General features: G+C 40.7%; 1 protein-coding gene across 1 annotated transcript; it reads right to left on the reverse strand.

Moving 5' to 3' along the window:
* Positions 1–382: 382 nt before the first annotated feature.
* Positions 383–23,261, reverse strand: LOC115434434 (sprouty-related, EVH1 domain-containing protein 2-like). Its single transcript, XM_030156375.1, has 6 exons — positions 22,655–23,261; positions 8,374–8,575; positions 7,807–7,975; positions 7,430–7,494; positions 3,541–3,699; positions 383–3,459 (listed from the first exon to the last, which is right to left on the reverse strand). Exons 1-6 carry the CDS (start codon positions 22,678–22,680, stop codon positions 2,683–2,685), a joined length of 1,398 nt encoding a protein of 465 aa, XP_030012235.1. The 5' UTR covers positions 22,681–23,261; the 3' UTR covers positions 383–2,682.
* Between the last annotated feature and the right edge of the window lie 1,031 nt (positions 23,262–24,292).

Consider the following 24,292-nt stretch of genomic DNA (forward strand, 5'->3'; position numbering starts at 1 on the left):
TTTAAAGCCAACACACACTCTTTCCAATCTGATTGGCCCCGTCCCTGATACATCACACCATTTAGAAGGATCTGATTGTTGGATAGGTGTTAGTCTGCAATAGCATATTCAGCTGATCCCAGTAGCTTTGGATCAAGGATCAGGAGAGGGGAAAGGGATGTGGCATACACACACGCACACACACACACACACACACACACACACACACACAGAGACACACACCAAGGGCGTTCAGACGGGTACACAAGGCAGGATGTATGAAACAGACACAACCAGGGAAGGAAAAAGGACATCCTCAGGCATTCTGTACTTCACCTACAGTAAGTGACATTTCCTTGGCACAACAATCTGAGATGGATGTTTGTATCCAGAATGGTACCTGTTTTTTTGCACGTTCTTTTCCAATGGGACACTACAGATGTTGGTCTTTATTTTTAACCAGCTTATTGTGTTCACAGTCACATCCCTGACGCCGCTCGTCGACCAGGTTCAGACAAAGCAAAAAGAGCCTAAGCGGTCGTTGGTTTAGTGTTGTGCTTTCAAAGGGAGGATGTGATTGACTGGTTGCAGTGTCACTTAAACACAGATGTGTAAGACAGGCTTTTTTTCCTCCAGTGTCTGTACTGGGTCATTGCCAGACCTTTTATTATTCTGAAGGGACATACTTTTCTATTAATGTCAAGTATCAGCTGCTTTTGGGTGTGATGATGTACCTAAATTGGCATGAGGGGCAAAAGACAAAACAACACAAAAAGATGAGTTGAGCGTGACTGTGTTTATACTTCACAGTAAAAAAAAATATTGGCATATATAAAATGACATGGGGCCTTAATCTTATAAATAACTGAAACTGGTTTAATTTATTCTATAATGTTGTAAATCACTGCTAATTAAATGTTTTTGGTAAAGAAAAGAAGTCAGAAGTTTTATACCTACATTTATTTTATTTTTTTAATCAGTCAATTTATTTATTTATTCTTTCACTACATCTTAACAGCAGCCAACTTCAACTATAGTTTTTTTTTTTTTTTAAATGTAACTTGTTAAAAAAAAAAAAAAGAAAAAAGTAAGAAAAATGAAAAAGGAGTGACTAGTTTTTGCTTTCTAACCTCCCCATCAGCCAAAATGAAGATAGAAAATCACGAGCGATGAGTTTTTACACCTGAGACGTCTTAATAATATATATATTTATTTTTACCACAGTTTTTGGGAGACTTGATACTTAAAACTGACGTCAATGTGGGTCAAAGCAGTTTGGGATGTTTGGACACCATAAGGAGGGTCTTTTCGGAGTACAGTATGTGATTGGTTGGCTCTACTGAAGGGCGGGACTTAAAGAGGGAAACTGATTGTACATCGCAGGCAACTCGAGTCCTTTTTTTTTTTTTTCTTTTTTTTTTTTCTTTACACACTTGATGCGAATGTCTTCATTACAAAAATAGTTTACAACAAGCTTCGACAGTGTGTAATGAGGCTGATTGCTTGGAGCCTTCACTGTGCTCACTGTTTGTTATAGCAGACATCTTCAGAGAGAGTTAGGCATGAGTGTGAGCATCTCATCTCCACTTTTTAAGGCATAACAGGCACTGATTTACTGTGATCTCTGATTGTTATCTGTGTTGAGCTCAGTCCTGAAAGTGATCACTGTAGACTGAGGTTCTGCTAAGAAAGGAGGAAATCAGAGCCTTTAAATCTCACGCTGATTGGCCGAAGTACACCGTGTGTACACAAGTAAAGAATGCCAAGAAAATGGAATTCTAAGACTGGATTGGTTCCTGGTTTGTCTAATAGTTTAGGCACTGTTTAAAACCATGACAGGAGCAGTGAGACAGATGCTAGAGATTCATAGCATGAGTTGAGGCACCGTCTCATTCAGTGAGTGATCATAACTGGTACCCAGCACCTCTTTGCTGGTAGAATAATTCAGAGAGAAAATAAATAGGATAAAAACATTAATCTTTGGGATATTAGAAGATGATTAAGATGAGTACCACATTTCTTTCAGTGAACAAAGTAGATGTTGGTGGAGAGCTATGCAGACTATATACATGAGCTTTACCATAAGATGCAGAACAGACAAAGGCCTCAGCGCTCATTGTAGGCATGCACATATACCATCCACACAGTCGCATACACACAGTCACACACACACAGTCAACACACGCACATGAAGAGGTGTAGTGTCTGACTTTTCTTCTAGCTGGAGTTGAGCTGAGCGGGCCATGTATTGGAATAGAATATAAACAAAATGGCCACGCATACATTAAAAGAGAGAACAAAAAACAACAAAAAGAAAAAATTCAAGTTCTTTGACGCCGAGTCAGTGTACAAAGTATAAAGTACCTGCATATGTTATACATGACATATAGGTCAGCTATAAAAAAGGCCCCCTGAAAAAGAGCTCTCTCATTAGAAACAGAGCATGAAATGGCCATGTGAAGAGCTGAGAGAACTGTCTGCCGTAAGGGGGAGCTTATCTTCCCAGGCTGTTCAGAAAATGCACCAACTGTTTTTTTTTGGCTTATTTCAGTGTCTGGAATTTGTAGAGAAACCCAGAGAAACCAAGGCAAGAGAGCGAGCAGCCATTACCACTTGTCCCCACCATGTTTTCCCCTGTCCTTCCATTTCCCTGTGCTTGCGTTGGGTTAGGTTTTCCTCCGAGAGGTTTCCAAGTGCGGTGGCTCAACTCATCGCCTTGTGTCGGCCTCCGCAGCAGCCGCACGCAAGCCCTGCCCTGTGACAAGCATGAAGAGGGGGGTACAGGCAGAGGCAGGGTGCCACCAACGACAAACCGGATAGGGCTAGCCAGCGTGTGCCGACCCGACCCCCGACGCTGCCCTCACCCCCGTCACAGGAGCACGGGTCTGAGTAGTCCCCCTCTGGATCAGACATGCAGTGGTACAGCATTGTGTCTGCGAGCCACATGCAGCTGACCCGCCGAATGCACGCCCGCACAGGGTCTGGCGCATCCTGGCACCGACCTCTCCTGTTGTCAGAGAGGTAAAAGGCCTCACCGCAGTGCTCACACTGAGCACGCTCCATGCCTTCCGACTTTCTTCCCTTTCCACCGTTGCTGGAAGGTGAGCCAGGTAGGTACGGGCGTGGCTGCGTGGAGACCACAGAGGAGAAGCCATGGCGATAAGAGCCACTGTGGCCCTTATTAGGCAAGGGTCCGAGGGCAGGGTCAGAGTCTGAGGGTGACAGGGCTGGGGCCAGAGGGTAGGTGTAGTCGTGTTTCTGCGCCTCCGTCTTAGCGAAGTCAACGTAGGACTCAGAGTCGTCCATTTGGATGAACTTGTCACGCACAGTGGCGTGACGGTAGTCCTCATAGCCCGTGAGCCAGGGGCGCTGTCCGTGGAGACGCTCAGTGGCTCGCTCCCAGCTGCGCTCCCGGGGGTTGATGCGAACAATTTCTTCATCCTCTTGGAAGGTGACATGACGAGGCAGCCGAGACAGAGGCTGGACAGACAGAATGAAACCAGAATTAGTTGTTTTTAAAGACTATACTTGATATCTTTTGTCAACAGTTCTTAGTCTCACCTGGTCCAGGAAATAGTGGTCTGTGAGGCGGTAAGGGTCATGGAGGTCATGACGATGTCCCAGCATGCACCTATGTCTCTGAGGAAGTGGTGAGGACTCGAGCGGCTGCAGAGAGCTCTCCAACTTCTGGGAGGAGTTGGATGAGCTGTCTGTGGTGTTCTGTGGGGACAAACAAACACAGGATGCGGGTTGAATTCTGTGTTCTGATTGGATGAACCAAACAAATAGCTGGTGCACAAGGACGCCATGACTGGACAAACAAAAACAGGAAGTGTCAGTGCAGCTCTGATTGGAAAAACAGGAAAGGTGAGCTATGTTTTTCTAGCTGTGCTGCTAAATTTCACATCACTGTGAGGTTCATATCAGAAATACAGTTTTCTTTTATTATAAACTTAAAATAAAACATTATCAACATTAAAAAAACAGTAGTTAATTGAGGAAGGAAAAAGGAACTATCACACCATTTTTAAGATTCCCCTTGTGGAAGCAGGACTGAAACATATCATGTGATAAATAATTTGATTGAATATTTGATCTACTGGTGCTTTCATCCACATTCTTCTGCATGTGTTAAAACTTGGCTGTGAAGGGGAGTCAACAGTGGAAGTGGTAAGCTGGTTTTCTGCACACATATTGTATCCACAGTATCACCTTTTTTGGCCTCTCCTCTGGGTCTTCTCTCCTTCCTCTCCACTCTCTTTTTCCCCCAACAAACTGTCCTCCTCCCCTCAGTCTCACTTTCCACACATTCCGCCTTCCCTTCCCTCTTTTCCACTACTTTATTTTCATGTTCTGCTTGGTTATGAATGTGTACGAACAGTATCCTGTCCCTTTTCCGCTAAGAGCTGTCAGGGCGTTTCTCCAACTCAAACCTTGGCCAGACAGCAGACAGCCAGGCCGCTGCCATGTAACGCTCAGACAGACAGACAAGATTTCATAGAGGCAGACTGGGGGTCAGCCTCTGGGGGGCCTCAGAGCGTACCAGCTGACAGACAGGTCGGGAGGACCCTGCCTCATCATGCCATCCTGGTTGTGTGTGAGCCTGTATGGAGCACATACATACAGGCAACAGCTGCAAGTGTTTTTGTGTGTGTGAAGCTGAATTTATGTTTTTAACTATTTGAAACTGGAACGATTTGTCTGATTCTTATTCTGCACTTTAATATAATAGCACATGTGTTATGTTTAAGGTATCTACCAAGCATTTGGCCTATGTCAGTATTGAAAAATGAGAATTAGTCCACAGTTGATTTGAGTTAATGCACATGATGACAGATGGAAACACCTTTTTAACAAGAGTTCTGACATTGTGAGCATTTAACTCACATGACTGAACAGTTGACAGATCCCTGGCGTCTTCCTGGATAAAAGAGGCTCAACTTCTTCTACTCTGTTTATTACATGTATCGCTGACTATATCGCCACCTGTGGCCTATATGATGCATCCATTTTAGTTTAGCAGAAAGAAAAGAAATGGGTACTATTTTCTACAATTTTAAAAAGATGATACCAAACCTTCCTGAATCTCCAATGTTTTTTCTGGAAAATGGAATATCATCCCAAATATCATAATGCTCAAATCATGCCTGCACTTATTGCTTTACATTTTCTTTTTCAAGATATTTTCTGTCACATTTTTCTACACTACGTCTGCACATCTTACTAAATGCAAATGAAATTCAGCACCAGGAAAGTTCATTTTCAAATATTCTTAATAACACTTGCAAAATTCTGCATGTCTACAATGATGGTGAAGCTAAAACCAGTACTATGAATTATTTGCCAGAAATTATATGACCCAGATCTGGTGTGTCTGTCTGTCTGTCTGCTGAAGCTATCCCTATTATATCTCTGCTCTGTGTCCAGAGCAGTGCTCCCCACATGGATACCGCCATGCTGAGAATTTCCCCCAGCTTTCTTACAAAGCCCTCAAAGCAGCCGGCCAAAAATAACATAACACGCTGCCTCCGCTCCAGGCTCCGCCCCCCTGGAGAAGACATTACCGGGGGAGGAGCCGATACGGTTTAAGCCAGTCCTGCTCTGGCCTCCACGGCTGCAACTAATTCAAAACACAGACCAGACTCTCTGCTGGAGGACAGACAGAAGAACCAGGGCAGAGCTTTTATTTCTGGACAACCTCTTTCTATATATTCAAGCCCAAGGCTGGACAGAGGGCATGTCAAGTTATTTTTTGACACAAAACATGTCCTGACTCAATGCTCAGGAGGATTCATCCTTCAACATGCCTGTGTCGCTCTCCTGGGATAAGCCCAAAATTGCTTCAATAGCTTTGACTGCTCAAGTTGTGAATGAGCCAAAATAGAGACAGAGAGAGGAGTTGTGCAGAAGGGAGGGAGAGAGGAAGGGTTGGGGTAAGTTTAGGTTTGGTGAACGAGGAATAATTTAGGAAGTTATGTCCATCCCAGCACTCCCCCAGACCCCCTCTTCCACTCTATCCTCTCCTGTACCCCAAGGCTGTAAATCTGCCACAGCATTTCCCCTTGTCCACGACTGCCTGCCTCGCAAACCCTGCAGCCGCTAACTTTAGGAAAGGTCATTTACACAGGCTGAGAGGAACACTCAGTAAGCAGTAAGCAGAGATTTAGACTCATACTTGAAATGACTTTTCTTGTCTGATAAAACCATCTAAAACTGCTGCAGATTTAAAGCAGTTGTTAATAGGATGTGGAGTAGGGGTGTTGAGCACTTTTGCTTGATGAATAACTTTTTCAAGAGTTATTTATCAAGCAAGTTTAACTCAATATTGATACACTTGAACATTGTTTTGTGATATTAAAACATTCTGAAAACACTATCATTTTTACGTTAACTTTCAAAGACTCATACTAGTCATGCTGAAAATATGTCACTGTTCTGTTATGCATATGACAGTGTCTTTACTGTGACAGTTTTCCTACATTTTAAAAGCAATATACGCTGTACAATAAAATGTTTGAGTGTGTATATAATTTTATACCAACAGGAACAAACAAAACCAGAACTGAAGATTTGCCTGGATTGTCAGAGCAAGAGTGTCTGAAAGACTGGGGACCTGATGTTCCATTTCAGGGTCTGCTCCACCCTCTGACAGCGCTCGACGCCCCCCTCCTCATGTGTTTGTATGTGTCTCTGTGGCGGCTGTACACTCCCAGCAGAGCACCTATTAGTCTTGGCCCTTACAGACAGCCCGAGTCAAAGATGAACCACGAGGCACTTCCTCTCGTAAATCACCGGCCCTGCACTAAGCTGGGAAACAGCTGCTAGCTGCTAGTTTGGTCGCTGCTCTCTCTTTCAAGGGGGAGGGTGGGGGTGTTACCAGTAGAGAGGGAGGTGGTGGGATGCAGGAAGTGACCCTGTGACCTGGCCTGCTGCTCATGGTGTCAGGTTACCGAGTGGGGGGAGGGAGTCCTCCATGCTTACTTAAGATAGAGGGGCCTTGACACACAAAAACACACACTTATCATGGATTGTGGCAGGTCAGAGGGAGGGGGTCCTAAATGATGTCCTAAAATATGTGCTGGATGCAGATGACTCCTTTAGGATTCTGGCTGAATAGCAAACCAGTATGTGCTGGAACCAGGATTTACTCCAGGGCTTTCCAGCAGTACTTTATTTTATCCACCTCTTCAACAACTTAGCTTCCAAACATGAAATATAATTTCAACTGTGAATTACAGAAAGAGAAAAGTCATGTGGAGCATTGTGTGAAGAGTCAGATTACTTTACAGTCAGTCTCTTGTCATTATGCCAGATTTATAAGTGTTAGTTTGTACGTAGGCCTTTACATTAACACCAGGGAGGAGGCCCCATCATTCAGTGTCATTGGTTTTAGTTTCATCTGGGGACCCACAACCCAATTCTGATGCACAAACATAAGAAACATGCTTACAGTAAAGACGTCGTCGTCGCCAAGCTCGCCTTCTGTCTGGAGTGCTGTAGAGGAGGTTGTTGAGCCTGAAGAAAAGAAAGCACAGAAAAATTAGGAGTATTCTTTACTTTTGCACAAATCCAGCTGTTTAGAAAATGGAAAAATGTAGTTTGGTTCAAAACATAAACTATAGATGACAAGTTTGAACAGATGCAATGGTAAATGAAAAAAAAAAAAAAATACTGCTTTAATTTATGTACCCAAAAATGGCTCAAGGGAACTACTTCGACCTAGACACAATTTGCCACATTATTTATCTTTACATTATTAATAGCGTAATTCGTGTCAACACTTCTCTTATTAATGTGTGCATATTTTTCTCTGTGACGTCTCCCCACCTTCAGCCAGGTCCTCGATGGCTTTCCGAACTCCCCTGTCAAAAGCCCGGGCATCAGCTGGACTCTGGAAGGAGAGACCACACTTCCGGTCTTCCACTTTCCAGTGGTGAAATGTGGGAGTAGCTATGGTGTAGACCAGGTCCTTCCGCAGCGGACAGTCCAGGATCACCTGTCAGAAGAACATATGTAGACAACTCAGTAACTGCATTTTTATTAACATCTTATTTGAGCAAAGTAAACCAGACAAAGACAGTTCTTAAAATGTGAAATCACTAAGTATATGTGCGTTGAATAAACATGCTTAGCTGTTATTTAACCCTCAGCCCTACTTCATCAGATCTGGTATATTCAGCTTTGATTGACAACAGCAAACAACTACTTGGACTGTTAAATAACCCGTGCACTGAAATACAGGTCACACATTTTCATGCACTGCTTATTTTAAAGAAACCAAGCCCTTCAGTTGAACAGAATACTACTGAAACATTTTTTTAGTCACTTAGCCACAAGCATTTCTGCAGAAAGTAACCACTTGTTGACGACAATAGCCATTTCTGTGATTCTTACCTGTTTGTCCCGCAGCCGTTCGCCGTGGATAAGGAACTGGGAGCTGCTGTGGGTGCTGGTGGCCGGCGTGGGTGCCAGCTCTGGAGGCAGCAGGCGGCACACCCCCACTCTGCTTAGAGCGCCCCCGTCCTGGGCCAACCAGCCGCCACTCGAGTCGTCCCGTGTCATCACCACCGCTTTCACACGTACGATGTAGCTGTCACTGGAGAAATAAAACAACAGGAGATAATTACTGGAATGATCACAGGAGCTGACTGATAAATGCTTTATATTTAGGATTTTGTATTTAATGCTTCAAAAGTTAACCGAGAAATTACATCATCTGACATTAGTTTCACTACAAATGCAGCTAAATGCTAATAATGGCCTGATAACTTTATAACGCAGTCATTATCAGCAGTTCTGCTTTGCTGTAAAAACAGTAACACTCTGGAGGATATCAACATATCTTAAATGCTTCACAACTTCCTGCATCTTTATCAGAACAGGCTCTGTGTCTCATTTATTACATCAAATTCCATAATCTTTTAACTTCATGCAAAAAGAGGTGTGTGAATGACGTAAACTAATAGATCAGTATGACAAGAAAAGTTGAAGTTTCTGTCAATATTAGTCCATATCCTTTGTGTAAAATGAGTCAAAAATCATTGGCTTGTTGCCAAAAATCTCAGTTCTCACTTCCACTGAGGAGGAAATGAAATTGCTTACATGTGTTTATCATTCAGTGGATTTTTAAAGACATGATTTAATAGTAAAATTTTGCAGTCAATGTTATCCCTACATCTCCCTTCAAACATTCTGACACTGATAAGGCTTTATGCATGTCTGAAAATGAATCCTTGAGCTGAAGTTCTGTGTCAAACCAATAAATATCCAAAAAATCAATCAGTACATATAGAACTGGACACATACTTGGTTGGGGTGATTTTCATTGATGACTTCAAGTATTAAAGTAGTTATCTGCACCAGCTTCTGATAATATGTATAGTTTGTAAAAGGCCCCATTTGTATTGACATGAATGAAACCTGGTAAAAGGGTAGGATCTGCACAAACAAAACCATTGCATTTAGGAGTAGATCATTAAAAAGCCCTGGATGAATTGTTTTTCTCTTACTCTCATTGTGACATAGATGCATTGAACTACAGAACTTCGTGGATGTACAGGTATGCGCTCTACACGTGTCCGTCTAATTGCCTTATAGTTTGCTTAGATGTCAGTACAAGACAGCAACTGCAGCAAAACCTCTATACACACCTTTAACTGTTCAGAGATGACACTCTCTAAATAAATGCATGATCATTTCAGTATCAATACAATCAACTACGAGTATTACACACACAAGACCTGCAAAAAACCCATAAACACAGAAAAGATGGGCCTTGAATGTGGCTCTTTAATACACTTCACCTCCAAATAACTACTTTACCATTTACATAACAACCGTAAATCTGAACATTTTTCTGAACTGCAAAAGAGTCTCTTGATTAGTTAATGCCAGAGCAATTTATTATAGAGCTGGATTCACACCATGACAGAATGTTTGAGGGCGTCTCGAGCCACGACTTCGCCTGGTCCTTGCTGTGCAGGGGTGGGAGGTGTTTCACCAGGACAAGTCAACATGCACATACACATAAGACGCATAAAATGGCAATGTAGATATAGCTCTCTGATACATGCTCTTTGGCCTCCATTAATTAAGTATATGAACACCTTAAAGCTATAAATCAATCACTAACCCAACAAAATGTTTAGGAAATATGAATTTTAATTTTTTTGGGTCAATTTTGCGTTCATCAAGTTAAAAAAAAAAGCATGTGCATCACACTAGTCATCACAGATATACAGAAACTGCACAAATAGGCAATCTGAATCAGGCTCTTTTGCTTCAGTAGCAATCAGTAGAAGGTAGCACTGACAAACTGAAGTCTGCTGGTAGGTTGTCTTTGCAGTTGTGAGTTAATAATGTGCTTAAATCTGAAATCTGAGGCTGAAATCAAAGGTGTTTCCCAGTTTCAGCCTCTATTTTATCAGATTTAGCAGAATGTGGAGATCTGGATTGTCAAAATAAGCTTTATTTTGACAATTATCATTCTAACAGAAAAAATAATCACCAGATAACTAAAAAATAAAACTACTAAGGGAAACCTGCATTCAAAGGATTAGTTCTGTAACATGTCGGTTCATCTTTGTGTGATTAACATTGACTTTACTAACAGTTCTGAGGAAGCGATGACAAAAACTCCCACTGAAGAGACCGGAGTCTTCAAGGCTCAGAACATTAGACAATACAACGGAGGCTGAAGGGTAAAATACAAGACATTCTCAAGCAGTAAGCATGACAGCCACCACCCTCACTGGGACACAATGAGCCCAATCCACATGAATGATCTGACAATAACAGGATGTACCTCTGTGTACTCCATCAGCGCTGTGTGTGTTTGTTTGTCTGTTTGGTGAGACTGTGTGTTATGTGTATATGGACCGGAGAGGAATAGAGAGAAAGACAGAGACACAGAGGAAGGGAGGGAGGGAGGGAAAAAGAAAGGGAGTGTAGGAGTGAATGAGAGAGGTGTTGTTATATAATTAGCTTACAGACAGTCCCTGGGATTTGACGTACACACACACACACACACACACACACACACGTACACACAAACACATACAGGTGGCTAAACTGGTTCACCGGCTCCCACCCACACACATTCATAAAACTGACTGAATGACAGACTGACTGATTGGAGGATGGCAGACAAACAACCTGCAAAGAGAAACAACCACAGATTCACCCACAAGGTCTGTGTTTTTGTGCACACAGACACACTTTAAATAAATGCTGCATTTCACTGCACTTCATCAAATTAGACTTTTCCATTCAGATATTAGTGTTAAGGAGGTGCTGATGGATTAGTGTTATCTTTTTTTAAGTAATGTGCAGATATTTAACACTAGACTTTTAATGAAAATGTACCATGTCTATCATATTTTAATTTACATGTTTAACCATTTAATAACTGATAAATCAAAATATCTCTGAAAATAACTGAAGGTTTGAGTTCAGTTTTGGATTTCTAGTTAGCTTTGTGGGTTGTTGATGTTAACACTACTAACTTAATATTTTAATGCTATTTACTTATGGTATATGTTTGTGAATAAACTGGCTGGAAATCAACTCTGACCTAATGGCAATATTCTCACCTCTTATTAAAAATTCTGTCTAAACATGTTATTTTAATACACTGGGTTTTACTGATACAGTATGTGCATATTTTATTAGCTGTGTTAAACCACAATGGGTGGAGGTGAATAATCATTAAGGTTGTCTCTCGGAAAACCTATTTTATAAGTAGCAAATTAAAGTAGGGTAAAAATAAATCTGCAAACTAGAAATGTTGATGCGTTCTTAAGTTTCCAACCACGCATGATGTGGAAAGCAATTTGGTTATAAGGTTTTAGACCCAATTGAAACTGGAAGTTAAATCTAAAAAAAACAGAACATGTAAATCATGGAAAATCATCTGTGTGGCTGAGGCCTTTTAGATAATAGAAGAGCAAAGTTACTTTGTGTCCGTCTGCCTTTCTGTTAAACTCTATTGGATCTAGGGGATAAAGTCACAAAGATTGACTGAAATAAAAACCTGGCTTTACTCACATGCAAAGAAACACATCCTTCAGTATATGACATGCAACAAACTCATCTATCAATCCATCCCAGATTATTTAGTGGATGTTGCTACTTCTTTTAAGGTCAGTTTCTAGCTTTGTTTCTGCAGGTGCTATGCTATTTTTGTTTTGTGACAATCAAGTACTTTTGACTTTTTGGTTCTTTAAATTACATTTTAATTTTAAAATTTTAAATTTCAGCTTTAATTTGCTGAATGACATTATTTCTAGTAGGACAACTCAATGTCAAATATTTGTTTACATATTTGTGCTCCTTTTGATTTGCATCACTTTAATTCCTCAAACACATGTACAACACACACATTCACAGATGCAACCACACAACCCAAACACATACAGAAACAAGACCAAATTCTGTGCTATATAAGAACATGTGCTTTTAGATACATGATACATGCTCCCAGCTCCCTGAGATGAACTTGTCACATTTTGGGCTGTCTTGTGACCCGTGTTTAGAGCCCAGTCCACCGACAGGCCCTGTAATCTGTGGTTGAGACACACAGACAGCCACAACCAGCAGCAATGTGCTACTTTAATACACTTGGGAGTGACCACATATTCTGACACACACACAGGAACTATGAATCTAATTCTGGCCACACGAATGTTGCACGAGGTACAGATGCTGAAAAGGGACTGTGACACCCACTTTGAGGAAATGTGGTTAAGTTTGGCTCAGAGACCCCATTTTGTTCTGCACCACGTTTGCTTTAGAGCTCAGCTGATATGGTGTTTAAGACTTGTGCTACCTATTCGTGATCAAGAAAATTTATATATACATTTGCAGTAAAATGAAAATCTTGATTTCAAATTTTAGTGTAGCAGTAACCCAAAATATCATTGAGATACCTCGAATCTGATTGTCACATAAAATAAAGAAATTCTGTTCTGTCTCATTTCACACTGAACTGGAGGGACAGTAAAGTTATAACATCCAACATTGTACTGTCTGATATTGTTGACTGACATTTCTGTTGTGTTGCATTTGAGGTTGACAAATTAGTAAATTTTTCCTCATTGCACACTTTAAAAGAGTTCAGTTATTTTTGCAATGATGGCGGGAGGGGTGACAACAAAAACAAACATAAAAATAACATCAGTGTTGGCTATCTGCTTCAGATGGTGCTGTATAATTAGTTTTATTGGCTATCAGATAAAAACAATATGAAAATGAAAATACAATGTGGAAAACATCAGATCAGAAATTCCACACTCCCTTGACGCAGAATGCGATTAAGGGGTTACATCAAAAGTTGAGTAATAACTTGGTTTATATGAAAGATAGGTGGCGCGTCAACACCCCAGCGATAAGAAATGAGTAGGTGATTCATGTATCTCATTGTTTGAGTGAGTATGCGTCGTCACCATCAGGTCAAAGGTACAGGGTGTGTCTCGCTGCTACCTCACAGTGACCAGTCAAACGCTGGGAACAGCGATTATCAGGATCCTACGCTGTGCACGTCGGCCTGCACATGATCAGTGTCTTGTGTGTGTGAGCGTGTTTTATGTCTTTAATCAAAGTGTCTAATTTACTGCCTGCTGACTTCCTCCAATCATGACTCACTATTGGTCTAATCGGCGTGGGCACCACTCAACATACACAGTCACTGCAGCTCGACAATTACTCACAGCAAAATATTTAACGCCACTTGTGCACATAACATTTAATGCTTTTAACAAAAATGATGCAAAACATACGTGGTTATATGCTCTGCATCTTATGTGCATTACCTCTGTGTTTACAATACTGGCTATTTATCAAAGACAATGCTTGTTGCCATGGTTACCATTTACCAGTTTTACTAATTAATCCTTTCAGCGGTCACAGGCAATAGCTGGTGCTAAACAAATGAAACATTCTCCAGTCTTCTCAGTATATAAGCAGACAGCTAAAGTAGAATTAAACCAATCGATGTTTACTCACACCATAAAACGGTACTTTATAAACTTCTCACTGAGGTCTTTGTTTCATACAACAAACACACAATCTGCAACAATTCTGATAATAAGAGCCTATAAAGTAACTTAAATGGTTTTCTCTGGTGATATAATTTACTGTTCTTCTGTGATGTTACTTGATATTAACATTAGAGTAAGTCACTTAAAAAATGCTGCCATAGATACCAATGTGTTGGTTGATAGATGGCATATATTCATACCAACGGTCCCACATATATATATGTGACCACTAGAGGGAGTAGTGAGTCACTGTCGGTTTCCTATGGTCAAGAAAACTAACACCACAGGGCTTTGACCAAAGCATTAGACAGTGATGAGAAGTGATAAGAAACAATTGTTATAGTCAAAGAAAGTGACAAAGTGATACAAGCTAGACGTACTGTTGTCATTTTCACCACTGGACACAGCTCTAAATGAAATGAATCACGTACAATCCTCAAATCGCAGCATTTCTTCTACAAAGGTGAGTTTATGAGGCTTATGAAGGTTCAGTGTTTGTTGATCCACAGTTCAGACTAAAATGTGACAGTTCTGACCTTGACTGGATGATTCCAAACAGATCTTTAGTGCAGATTTAGAAAATAACAGAAACCTGAGGTGATTGGTGGTTACACTGCTGTTGTTTTCTGACCAAAAACAAAAACTAAACTTAACAGAGCAATGATGTAAACTATTGGCTGATGCAACAAGTGAAGATTATAAGACACAGCATTATATTGAACAACTGTGAGTTTTTGTATGAAAGCGAAAAATTAATGATACTATAATTTAGTATAGTCGTGGAAAAAATTATTAGACCATCAAAAGTCATCAAAAACAGTGGTTATACAATCAAGTACTAACTCCTGTGTGTATCATGTGACTAAAACAGACAGAAAAGAAACACGAAATGCCTAAAAGCACTGTTTTTGTCAGTACAATGCCATAGCTATTGATGTAAGAACTGAAGTGATTTTGGCTATTATCAAGAAAACATGGAAAACGGCCAGATATCTGCTCTGAAATTAAACTCTTATGAGCTATTTTTGTTGTTATCATTATATTTGTCCAAACAAATGTACCTTTAGTTGTACCAGACATTAAAATGAACAAGAAATTGAAGAAAACAAGGGTGGTCTACAAATTTTTTCTGTGACTGTATGTAAACAATGAGTTTTATACTTTATTCAGTGCGTGATACAGTCTGTGTACGTTGATTCCTTGGTGGTTTTGGTCATTGTATGTATGTTGTGGTATGCGACTACTCTCTGTTATTGAGAGTTTGAAATATCAATAATACATTTAACCCCATTAACAGATCATGTTTGCACCTATAATGCCTGATATAGGCTACTTTTCGATTTTTGGTTTACACCTACAAAACAGGCCTGTTACTTTGAGGAAGTGGGACGTGGGTGGAGTTCACACCTGTAGCTAGATCAGCACACTGTAAATGAACGCTTACATTCCATATGTTTGAAACATTTGTTGATTTAGCCACATCCTGTCTACAGTGAAATATACTGACACACACTTTGAGGACACACTGTAAGTAAAGCGAGCTGCTGGATCCTATTGCAATAAAACAGTAAAGGGGGCTGGGAGGTAGGTCAGTTATCAGGTCTGGAATCCAGCTCATGTGTGACAGATAAAAGGGCCAGTGAGGGCAGTCATGTGTGATAAGGGTGACTATACTTCCTCTGATAAGAAGTGACTGGACACGCCTCTGCTTGATCAACAGAGACGCACACCCCCGCACATGTCCTGAACTCTGCGGAGAACCACACATCACCGGTCTGCAGCGAGCACCCATGGAACAACACAATATTTCACATATTATTATCAAGTGGCAATGCAAAAGCATCCATAAAAAAAGTGTCCTAAAATATGAGGATGTTCTGGTTATCATAGTTGTAAATATAATACTTCTGTGTGCAATGACAAAGCAGTACATAAAGGAGAAGTGAGTTTATAATAAGTACAAAGTTTCAGAAAATGAAGTTATCACTAAAATGACTTGCACACTTGCAGGTAAAATTAAGGATATGAAAAATCTAATAATTTTATTTGTACTCTCTATAATACTAGTTTAATAGTTACACAAATAGAACACATGGAGTGCTTTTTTAAGCCTTACTAGATTTTAGAAAATGTGGTGAGCTCTATTCCTTGATTTAGATTGTAGTTCAGTCTGTCAGCTAAAAAAAACTTCATTCATTCGTCTGCAAGCAAGTGAGTGCGCTGAGGTGAAATGAGTTCATTCAGGACTATTGAAGCTCCACGCTCCAGAGGGGAAGTTTGATCAACTCTGTGTCAATCAGCAGCAGTTACATGGAACGCTCACATGTCCACAGCACAAGACACAGGCCGTTTGTGTGTGCAAGTGTGTCAGTTGACATAACAGAAGGTCAATAATGTGTAGAGGACTGCGAACAGATAACATCCCATACCAAAATAACCAATCACAGAGCGATTTAAGACCTATTTGTGGCAATTAATCTCACACGTTCACAGTTGCCTCATGTCACATCCAAACAGGAAGTGTTCAATTGTTGCCCTCTTAACTGTGTGATTAAAGTGAAATAATAATGAGCTAAATGTGTATTTTGTTTCAGTTAAGCCCCACATTTCTTTCAGTGTGGAATATGAACAGCCTAAAAATAAGCTGATTGGTTCTAAACCTCTTAAAGGCAACTAAAAAGCCACCCAAGACCCTTTATAATACCTCATATCCTCTTATACAGTACTAGGCTTACCACTTTAGGTCAAATTTACGTAATGATAGACTTGAAAATACTCTTTGCATCTGTGACTGGCATCTGCACAGTTAACCTGGGTGTGCTTGATCAGGTTAACTCCATTTACATTACTGTCAGATGTCAGATATTACTGTGCAATCTCATGACCTGTGGTTCAGATCTGAGGCAGACAGGCAACAGAAAATGATTTGCATAATGAATACCAAGAAGTCTGTTTTCTTAGAGCTTCCCTATGTGTACCTATTTAACAATACACACCATGGGTGGCAACGCTTATTGGTGCTATTGTGTTTTCAACAGCCTATCTTTGTTATGACTTATGCTGGAACTTCAGTCATTTATGTGATGTGAAAAGGTACAACTTCTATGATCCGTCTCAAGTGGAACTGTAGGAAAGTACAAAAGCTATTTTGGACCTTAAGTGTATCTCAGGTGGGATATTTAATCTGGCTTTAAAGAGTTTTAGTGCTAGCCTGTTCTTCACAAAATTGCAATTCCTCCAACAAAACAATAATTTTCTTTTTTTTTTTTTTTTTTTAAATTCTCATATGTAGAAAACTGGCATTGGCAGAATGAAACAGAACTATTAAAATATATTTAAGACTTGCCTGACAGGTCAGAAAGAACATAAACTCTTAATAAGCACAGAACATGGAGTACAGTAGTGTTGGCTTTCATTATTACATGCTCACACAATGTGTGCTTATGTAGGTGTGTTGATTCACGACAATTACCCAGTTCACCGAGTTCGTTCCCTGACGAACTGAGAAGAATCTGACTTGTAATGACCAGCTCGGTGGGTTGTTTTATACTTTGTGTGACATGGAAAAACATGCAGCAAAGTCAACGAAAACTCCAGCTATTATAATCTTGGTCATCCAGTCAGCTGATGAGCAGAGATTAGTAAAAAAACAAGCAAACAATCTGGGGCCATTGTTTGGTGTCCAGATATAAACAGCGCGGGCCATTATATAAAGACTCCGGATAGCAACCAGTGATGAGCTGCTCTGTAAAACACAGGAAACACTGTTCCACATGATGTGTGTGTCTGTGTGTGTGCAGAGGGAGTACACAGATAGAGAGAGATGAGGAGAGAGAAAGTGCCACGGGTATGAACAGGGTGGTGAACAGAAGGAAGTTCAAATGTGGACATGGAGTGTGAGTATGCACTGATAGTCGTGTGTGTGAAGTGTATGTTATTAGCATCATATGTGATGCCAGTTGTTTGTTGCCATTTAAAGATCGTATCAGGCCTTAAACATGCTCAGCCTGTGTATCTCACTGTCTAATGTTTCTCCTTCTAGTGTTACATAGCAGTCATTCTTCTCATGTTTTTCCTGTTTTTTTAAATTATCTGTTTCCTGTATGCAGCCACAGTTCGATCGTTATATTTAAGTGCTCTTTCAATATGCAAATAAACCACAGACACAAACATCAACTCAAGACAGCAGCTGGGGCAATAAAATCTGACTGAAGAAAATGTTTTAGCAAGACAACAGCATAAACAGGAAACACCGGGTTTCAGAGAGGTGCCTCAGATTCATCAGGCTACAGATGTTCAGTAACCATATGCAGAGAAGTGAACTGGCAGAGGCACCACCATGGAGCAGCATGTAAAACAGATACAACACATGTTGTCAGGTGACAAATCCCACTGTTTTCTGACAAGAAAAGCACACATTAATCTGTCAAACTACACATTGAATCTATATCTTGCACAAAATTTAGAAAAATATCCAGGTTTGTCTATTGAGGAAAAAAAAAGTTACAAATTTTCAGCACAATTATTATAAAAGTATGAAGGATCTACTGTCAAATATTCCTTTGCATTGAGGTAAAATATAAGTATGTGATGCTAAACATAAGATGCAACAGAGAATTAAGGCCACAATTAATAATTCAGACCCGTTGATCATTTTCTTGATTAATTGTGTGGTCAATTAAATGGCCAAACAAGAGGTCAAGCTAATGAACTCAAATGTTGGTCCAAAACCAGAGGATTTTCACTTTACTGTCACAGAAGAGGAAAGAAACCAGAAAATATGTCACATTTAAGAAACTATTTTTCTAAAGAACATAACCTAAACCACACAAGGATGATCAAGTAGTTGTTAGCTAATGTAATACTCAACAACCCATCAATTAGTTATTGCAGTTGTATTTGGTTATTCCTCTATTTAGTGCACTGAAATTCAACAGCAGTCAAGCTTATTAAGGATATAATGGCAGATATATCACCTAAAGATCAGTACTACTAATGTAGAAAATTAAAAATGTGAGGAACAGAATGATCCCACTGTGGGAACATACAGACGTGCTAACGCCTCACTGCTGTTGCTGCTGGTTGATGAATGCTTTTTGTTCAGGGATGGATTGTGTTTCGTTGCTACGTTGACCTTAACTGAATGTCACTGGGCATATCCTGTCCGATACTGACTATGCACATACTGACCCTGCAGCACAGCACAGCAGATCAATACATCCTCTGCTTTTGTTGTGACTCTACAGGGTGCAAAAGAGAAATATTACACCTCTATAGAAAGTAATAAACGTCTTTGGAAAGACAAAGCCAAGGGGAGAATCCTTCAAACTGAGCAAATGATGGTGAGTTTAGAAGATATAGTGAACCAAGAGGCCTGAACAGCAAAACGTGCATAAGTAATCGCATACTGAGCGCTGACAGCAAACATCACACCTGATGCCTAGTGAGCACAAGGCATTAAAATGTGCAAGTGACTCATTTGCCACAATATAAGCAAATAAAATGTACATAGACCTTCAATCCCCTTTAATAACCTATGACACAGACAACACCCTCAGAATAAAAACTACAGTTGCTAGGTGTGCCTTTTATTTCCCTGTTTCTGATACTGCTTAGTTTTCCATACGAAACTACACAGGTGGATACTGTCAACAACAAAAAGTTTTGCATGGGGCCACCCTGTCCCATAAGGTTATGATGCAAATTTTAACGAATAATTATATCTATAAATAAAAAAAAAGACTTTACAACAGGATATGTCAAAGTAAAGTGCCATAATTTACCATCATCTATGCCTTTTGTCTTCTTGACGTGACAGAAATCCATATTTACATTAAAACATTCTTCTGTTAAGCAGTATTAAATACTTTTGACCTCTGATAAAAAGAACAGCACAAGCAGTTGTGTGCAATACATTAATACAGAGATATGGATACAACTGCTGTGGCTGTAGCTACCACTGAACATACTGATTCCATGTAACAGTTGGAGATGCACTGCAAAAGGATGTTTTAGACATAATCTATGCCAGGGGTGTCAAACATACGGCCAGTGGGACAAAACCAGCCCACCAAAGGCTCCAATCTGACCCATAGATTGAATTTGTGAAATACAAAAATTACACTGAAAAAGTTGACTTTTACAAAGTATCCTTTCATAAAAAAATGTGATTAACCTAAGCAGATATGAACCACCTGAAATGTCTAATGAGAAGTAAGTGGAATGTTAACAATATTCTGCCTGTTACTAAATGTTTTGTGCCTTTGTAGAGCCGCTGTGATACGTAAATTGTAATGCACATGTGTAAATTATAAGATGAGGCATAACATTGGTAAAATTGCACTTATTCTTCTTTCAGGTTGTTCATGTTAATCACTTTTTTGGAAGAATAGTGTAAACATTTTATAATGTAATGTTACTTTTTTCACTCGTTGAATTGACATTAAGTTGCACTTCTTCCCAACTCTTTTCAGCATGTAAATGAAACTATTGTGCTGTTCTTCCATCTAAGATTGCCTTGACTATTGTATTATTATTTATGTTTTGCTTGTTCATGCATGTTAAATTTCATTGCATATTTGGAATAAATCACTAAATCACATTATTTATTGGTTATTACGCTATTACCATTTGACATGAAATTGGTGTGTATGTGGCCCTGAACCAAAATTTATTTAACATCCCTGGTCTATGCAATGAAGATATTATATATATATATATATATATATATATATATATATATATATATATATATATATATGTATATATGTATATGTATATATATACATACATACATACATACACACACACACACACACACACACACATATATATATATATATACATACACACACAAACACACATAAAATAACCACTGCCTTATATATGCTTAAAGATTATAGTGAACAAAGATCACTGCAGCAAATAGGTTTAAGTGGTGACTTCCTCATAATTTTCGTGATCATGGGCTTGTTCGACAAGTCCGAAACAGCTTCACCATCGTGTAAACACACACAGCAGGTTTGTTGCCTTGTTAAACTGAAAGTTCTCTGAGTATTTTGTGGGCGTGGCCCTGTGATCCTCACGCCATTCATAAGAAAAAAAATACACGCCATCTCCATAGAAACGCTACCCGGAAGTAAAGGACATTATTTCAGGTTTATCAAATATTTACGGCTCAGAACAAGCCAATAAAAATAGGGTGAGACGCACAGACTTGAGGAGCATGAATTGAAGTTCCAGTCCGGTGTGTTTTCCGTCGGACACACACTTCCTCGTGTCTGTGCGCTCGCAGAGCCAAGTACGGTCAACAGGCATGAATGGGACCCGCTGAAGGTTAGAGGCTTTTATGAATGAGCCGGCGTCACGCCGCCGCAGCGCAAACATCCCGTCCGGTGCCCTTCGCCCTTCCACCCCCGCCGACAGATCTGCAAGGCAGGCATTCCTCCCGAAGACAAGGCACAAGTCGTCGATCTGGGCTAATGGACTCGTACAGAGGCAACAAAGTGACAGCCGATAACTGAACCAGTCCGGTTCTGGCACGGCTCCTCATATGTCTGCACAGCCTATTGATCTGAGCTATTAATAAGACACCAAAGAGCCATATATACGCAGGCCTACCTATGCAGTTATTGCACTGGAAACCATTAGCTTAAAATATTCCTATGTGTAAAGCTCAGATGGCGTAATCCCGTTTATTTTAACTAGGAGCTAAAAGCGCCCCGTCACCTGCTCAGCATTATGAGAAAATAGCCTACATTTCACACCGCACAAGGTTCATTTTAAGATCCAAGGGCGTCCATACAGGCTTATTGGAGCCATATAAACAGGTCTGTGGGCCTATATACATTTCGCAAGACGCAACAGCACGATCAGACAGACACGCACAGCCTGCGTCGGCTTAATATAGTCTACTAGGCTCCAGTCGAAGGGAAAGACCCGTATTTTTTTCAGGGCAACTCATCGCTTACAATCGGTATTTTTTATGAATGGAGCGCGGTAGGCTATGCAAATGAGGGCGATTGAGAAAGAGATGGCGGATGGGGCATATCGGATATCTCATATCCTGTGAGACTTCCCCCTTCGGTTGGAAGCAAACACACAGATGTGGCCAAATAAACGAGGCGAAATTGGCTCCGTAGAGGCGATCTGGTTTGGATTTTACACCAAACAACGCGCACATAACAGTTTGGGGATCTCGCAGCGCCTCATTGTGTGTTTAGAAAAGGTGTAACTTCGGGGCGTGTGTGAGTTTTAAGTTACGCTGCAACAGGGCCTGCTCTCTCGCTTCAGATCCTTTCAGAAAATGTTTCCGATCCACCCACGCTTATTCCCCTCCTCCTCCTCCTACTCCTCTCCTTTCTCTCTCTTGCCTTCTCAAGACTAGTCTGTACCGAGGTGGGGGCCCTAAAACCCCTTTCCTACACCAATGTCAATGCATTGCTTCACAGCAGCGGCTCAAGCAAGAAAACAGGACCGAGTGAATCCAATAAAAATGCATTAGATACAACGAAAGCTTGAGCCGTGGAGTTGAACATTGCACATTCCACCAAGTTGCTCTAATCATCTCCAACTTGTAGCAGCAACACTGGCAGGAGGAAAAGCGAGAAAAGACGCACATCTTTTAAGTGTGTACTTACTCGTTTGGGTGTGTTTCTTCTATCATTTTCTCGTTTCACCTCAGGTATTGGACCACGGCGGTTGCATACTTTTCGCTCGTCATTCTTTCACCGCGGCTGCTCCGATTCTGTCTCCAATTCCGCATAAATCCCTCCTGCGCCTTTGTGCGAGTGTCGGCTCTGTGCGCTGCCTTCGACTGGCTGTGTCTCCGTCTTCTTTCGACACTTTCCCTCCCAGAGCCACCCACTTGCCTTTGGATCACAAATGCCTCTTTCCTAACTTTAATACCCCATCGTCTTCCAGCTGGTAACGTAGCCTACACAGACAATTTAGTAGCCTAATCCAGCGCTTCTCCTCTCCTCTGCTGCCCCCCTCCTCCTCCTTCTCCTCCTCCACCACCACCTCCTCCTCCTTCCCAAACACACACACACACGCACGCACAAGCACACACACGGACACACAAAGGCACACACGCTTCGTTTTTAAGTCCTAAGGCGCATGTTTTCACCGACGACTCCGGTTCCAGTTGTGCGTAAAAAGCGCGTTGTCGCTGCTGTTACCGAGGGGTGGCCCCGCTAGAGCCCCATCTCTCTCTACTCCATGTTGGATTGCAGGCAGCCGATCAGCTCCAACGACGCCGGGGGAGGGAGGAGGGAGGGAGAGGGAGAGACAGAGAGAGCGAGAGAGAGAGAGAGAAAGGGGGAGGGGAGGAGGAGAAGGAGGGGAAGGGGGGGGGGATCCACAGGGCGGAAGCGGTGACGTCGGTCTACATTTTGGTGGAGGGCCCACAATGGCTGCAAACTGTTGGGGGCCCTTGATAATTCGACCTCCTTTTGTCGCTTCCATTGATCCTTCATTGCAATTCCGGACCTTTGTGCCTGAAGGTAAAACTTTTAAGTCCATTAGCATAGTACATTTAACATAACTAAGTGAGGCTGGATACTTTAAAGTCTGCAAAATGCACAAAATACAGGTTTAAATGAAATGAGTTGGGATACATACAAGTATTTTATTACTATTATTACTATTACTATTTATTTTTACTTTTTGCTTTTTCATGGAAAATGTGATCAGGAGCATTTCTAAAGAGCTATCAAAGGAACAGTAATAAAAAGATGTATAAAGTTATTGATTAATCTGTTTTCTCCCTACACACATTTTCATATTTTTAAGAGGATTTCCCCAGCACACTTCTTTTCTTTTTGCTTTTTGACCTTATCTCGTTTGCACATTGAGCTCTTTAACACCTACTGATCTTCTAAAATGCGGAGAAGTTAGATGATTAGCCACTTGTCTTTGCTGAGTGCTGCCAGATCTTTTTTCCTGCCCTAAACAGTTGCCAGCATTGTTTTCAGAGTCAGGCCTGGACAAAGAATTAACACATTTCAGAATAAAACGGTCTTGTATCTCCCCCTGCTGGTCAGTGTGACATCCTACATTTTTGAAATTAATTAAATGTCTGCAGAACTATGACATTGGCATGGATCATAAACCAAATTATGCTCTATTTCCACCATTTGCAATTCTAAAAAGTTTATTATTATTTTTGGTATCATTGCCTATATTTGTTGTAGATGTGCAAAAGCTCCGTAATAGTAAGTCATTTTTGTAATTATGTTATTTCTGTAGCCTGTTAATTTGAATTTATTCACAGTAAT

The sequence above is a fragment of the Sphaeramia orbicularis genome, chromosome 15, assembly GCF_902148855.1.
Source record: "Sphaeramia orbicularis chromosome 15, fSphaOr1.1, whole genome shotgun sequence".
Classification (NCBI taxonomy): Eukaryota; Metazoa; Chordata; class Actinopteri; order Kurtiformes; family Apogonidae; genus Sphaeramia; species Sphaeramia orbicularis.

Bases quoted from the DNA above. Each gene is read 5' to 3' on its own strand.
- LOC115434434 (XM_030156375.1), bottom strand. From the start codon at position 22,680: ATGATAGAAGAAACACACCCAAACGA. The intron at 7,495-7,806 runs GTGGGGAGACGT...TCTTTTCTTCAG, and splicing joins CATCGAGGACCTGGCTGAAG to GCTCAACAACCTCCTCTACA. The intron at 3,460-3,540 runs GTGAGACTAAGA...CTGTCTGTCCAG, and splicing joins ACCACTATTTCCTGGACCAG to CCTCTGTCTCGGCTGCCTCG.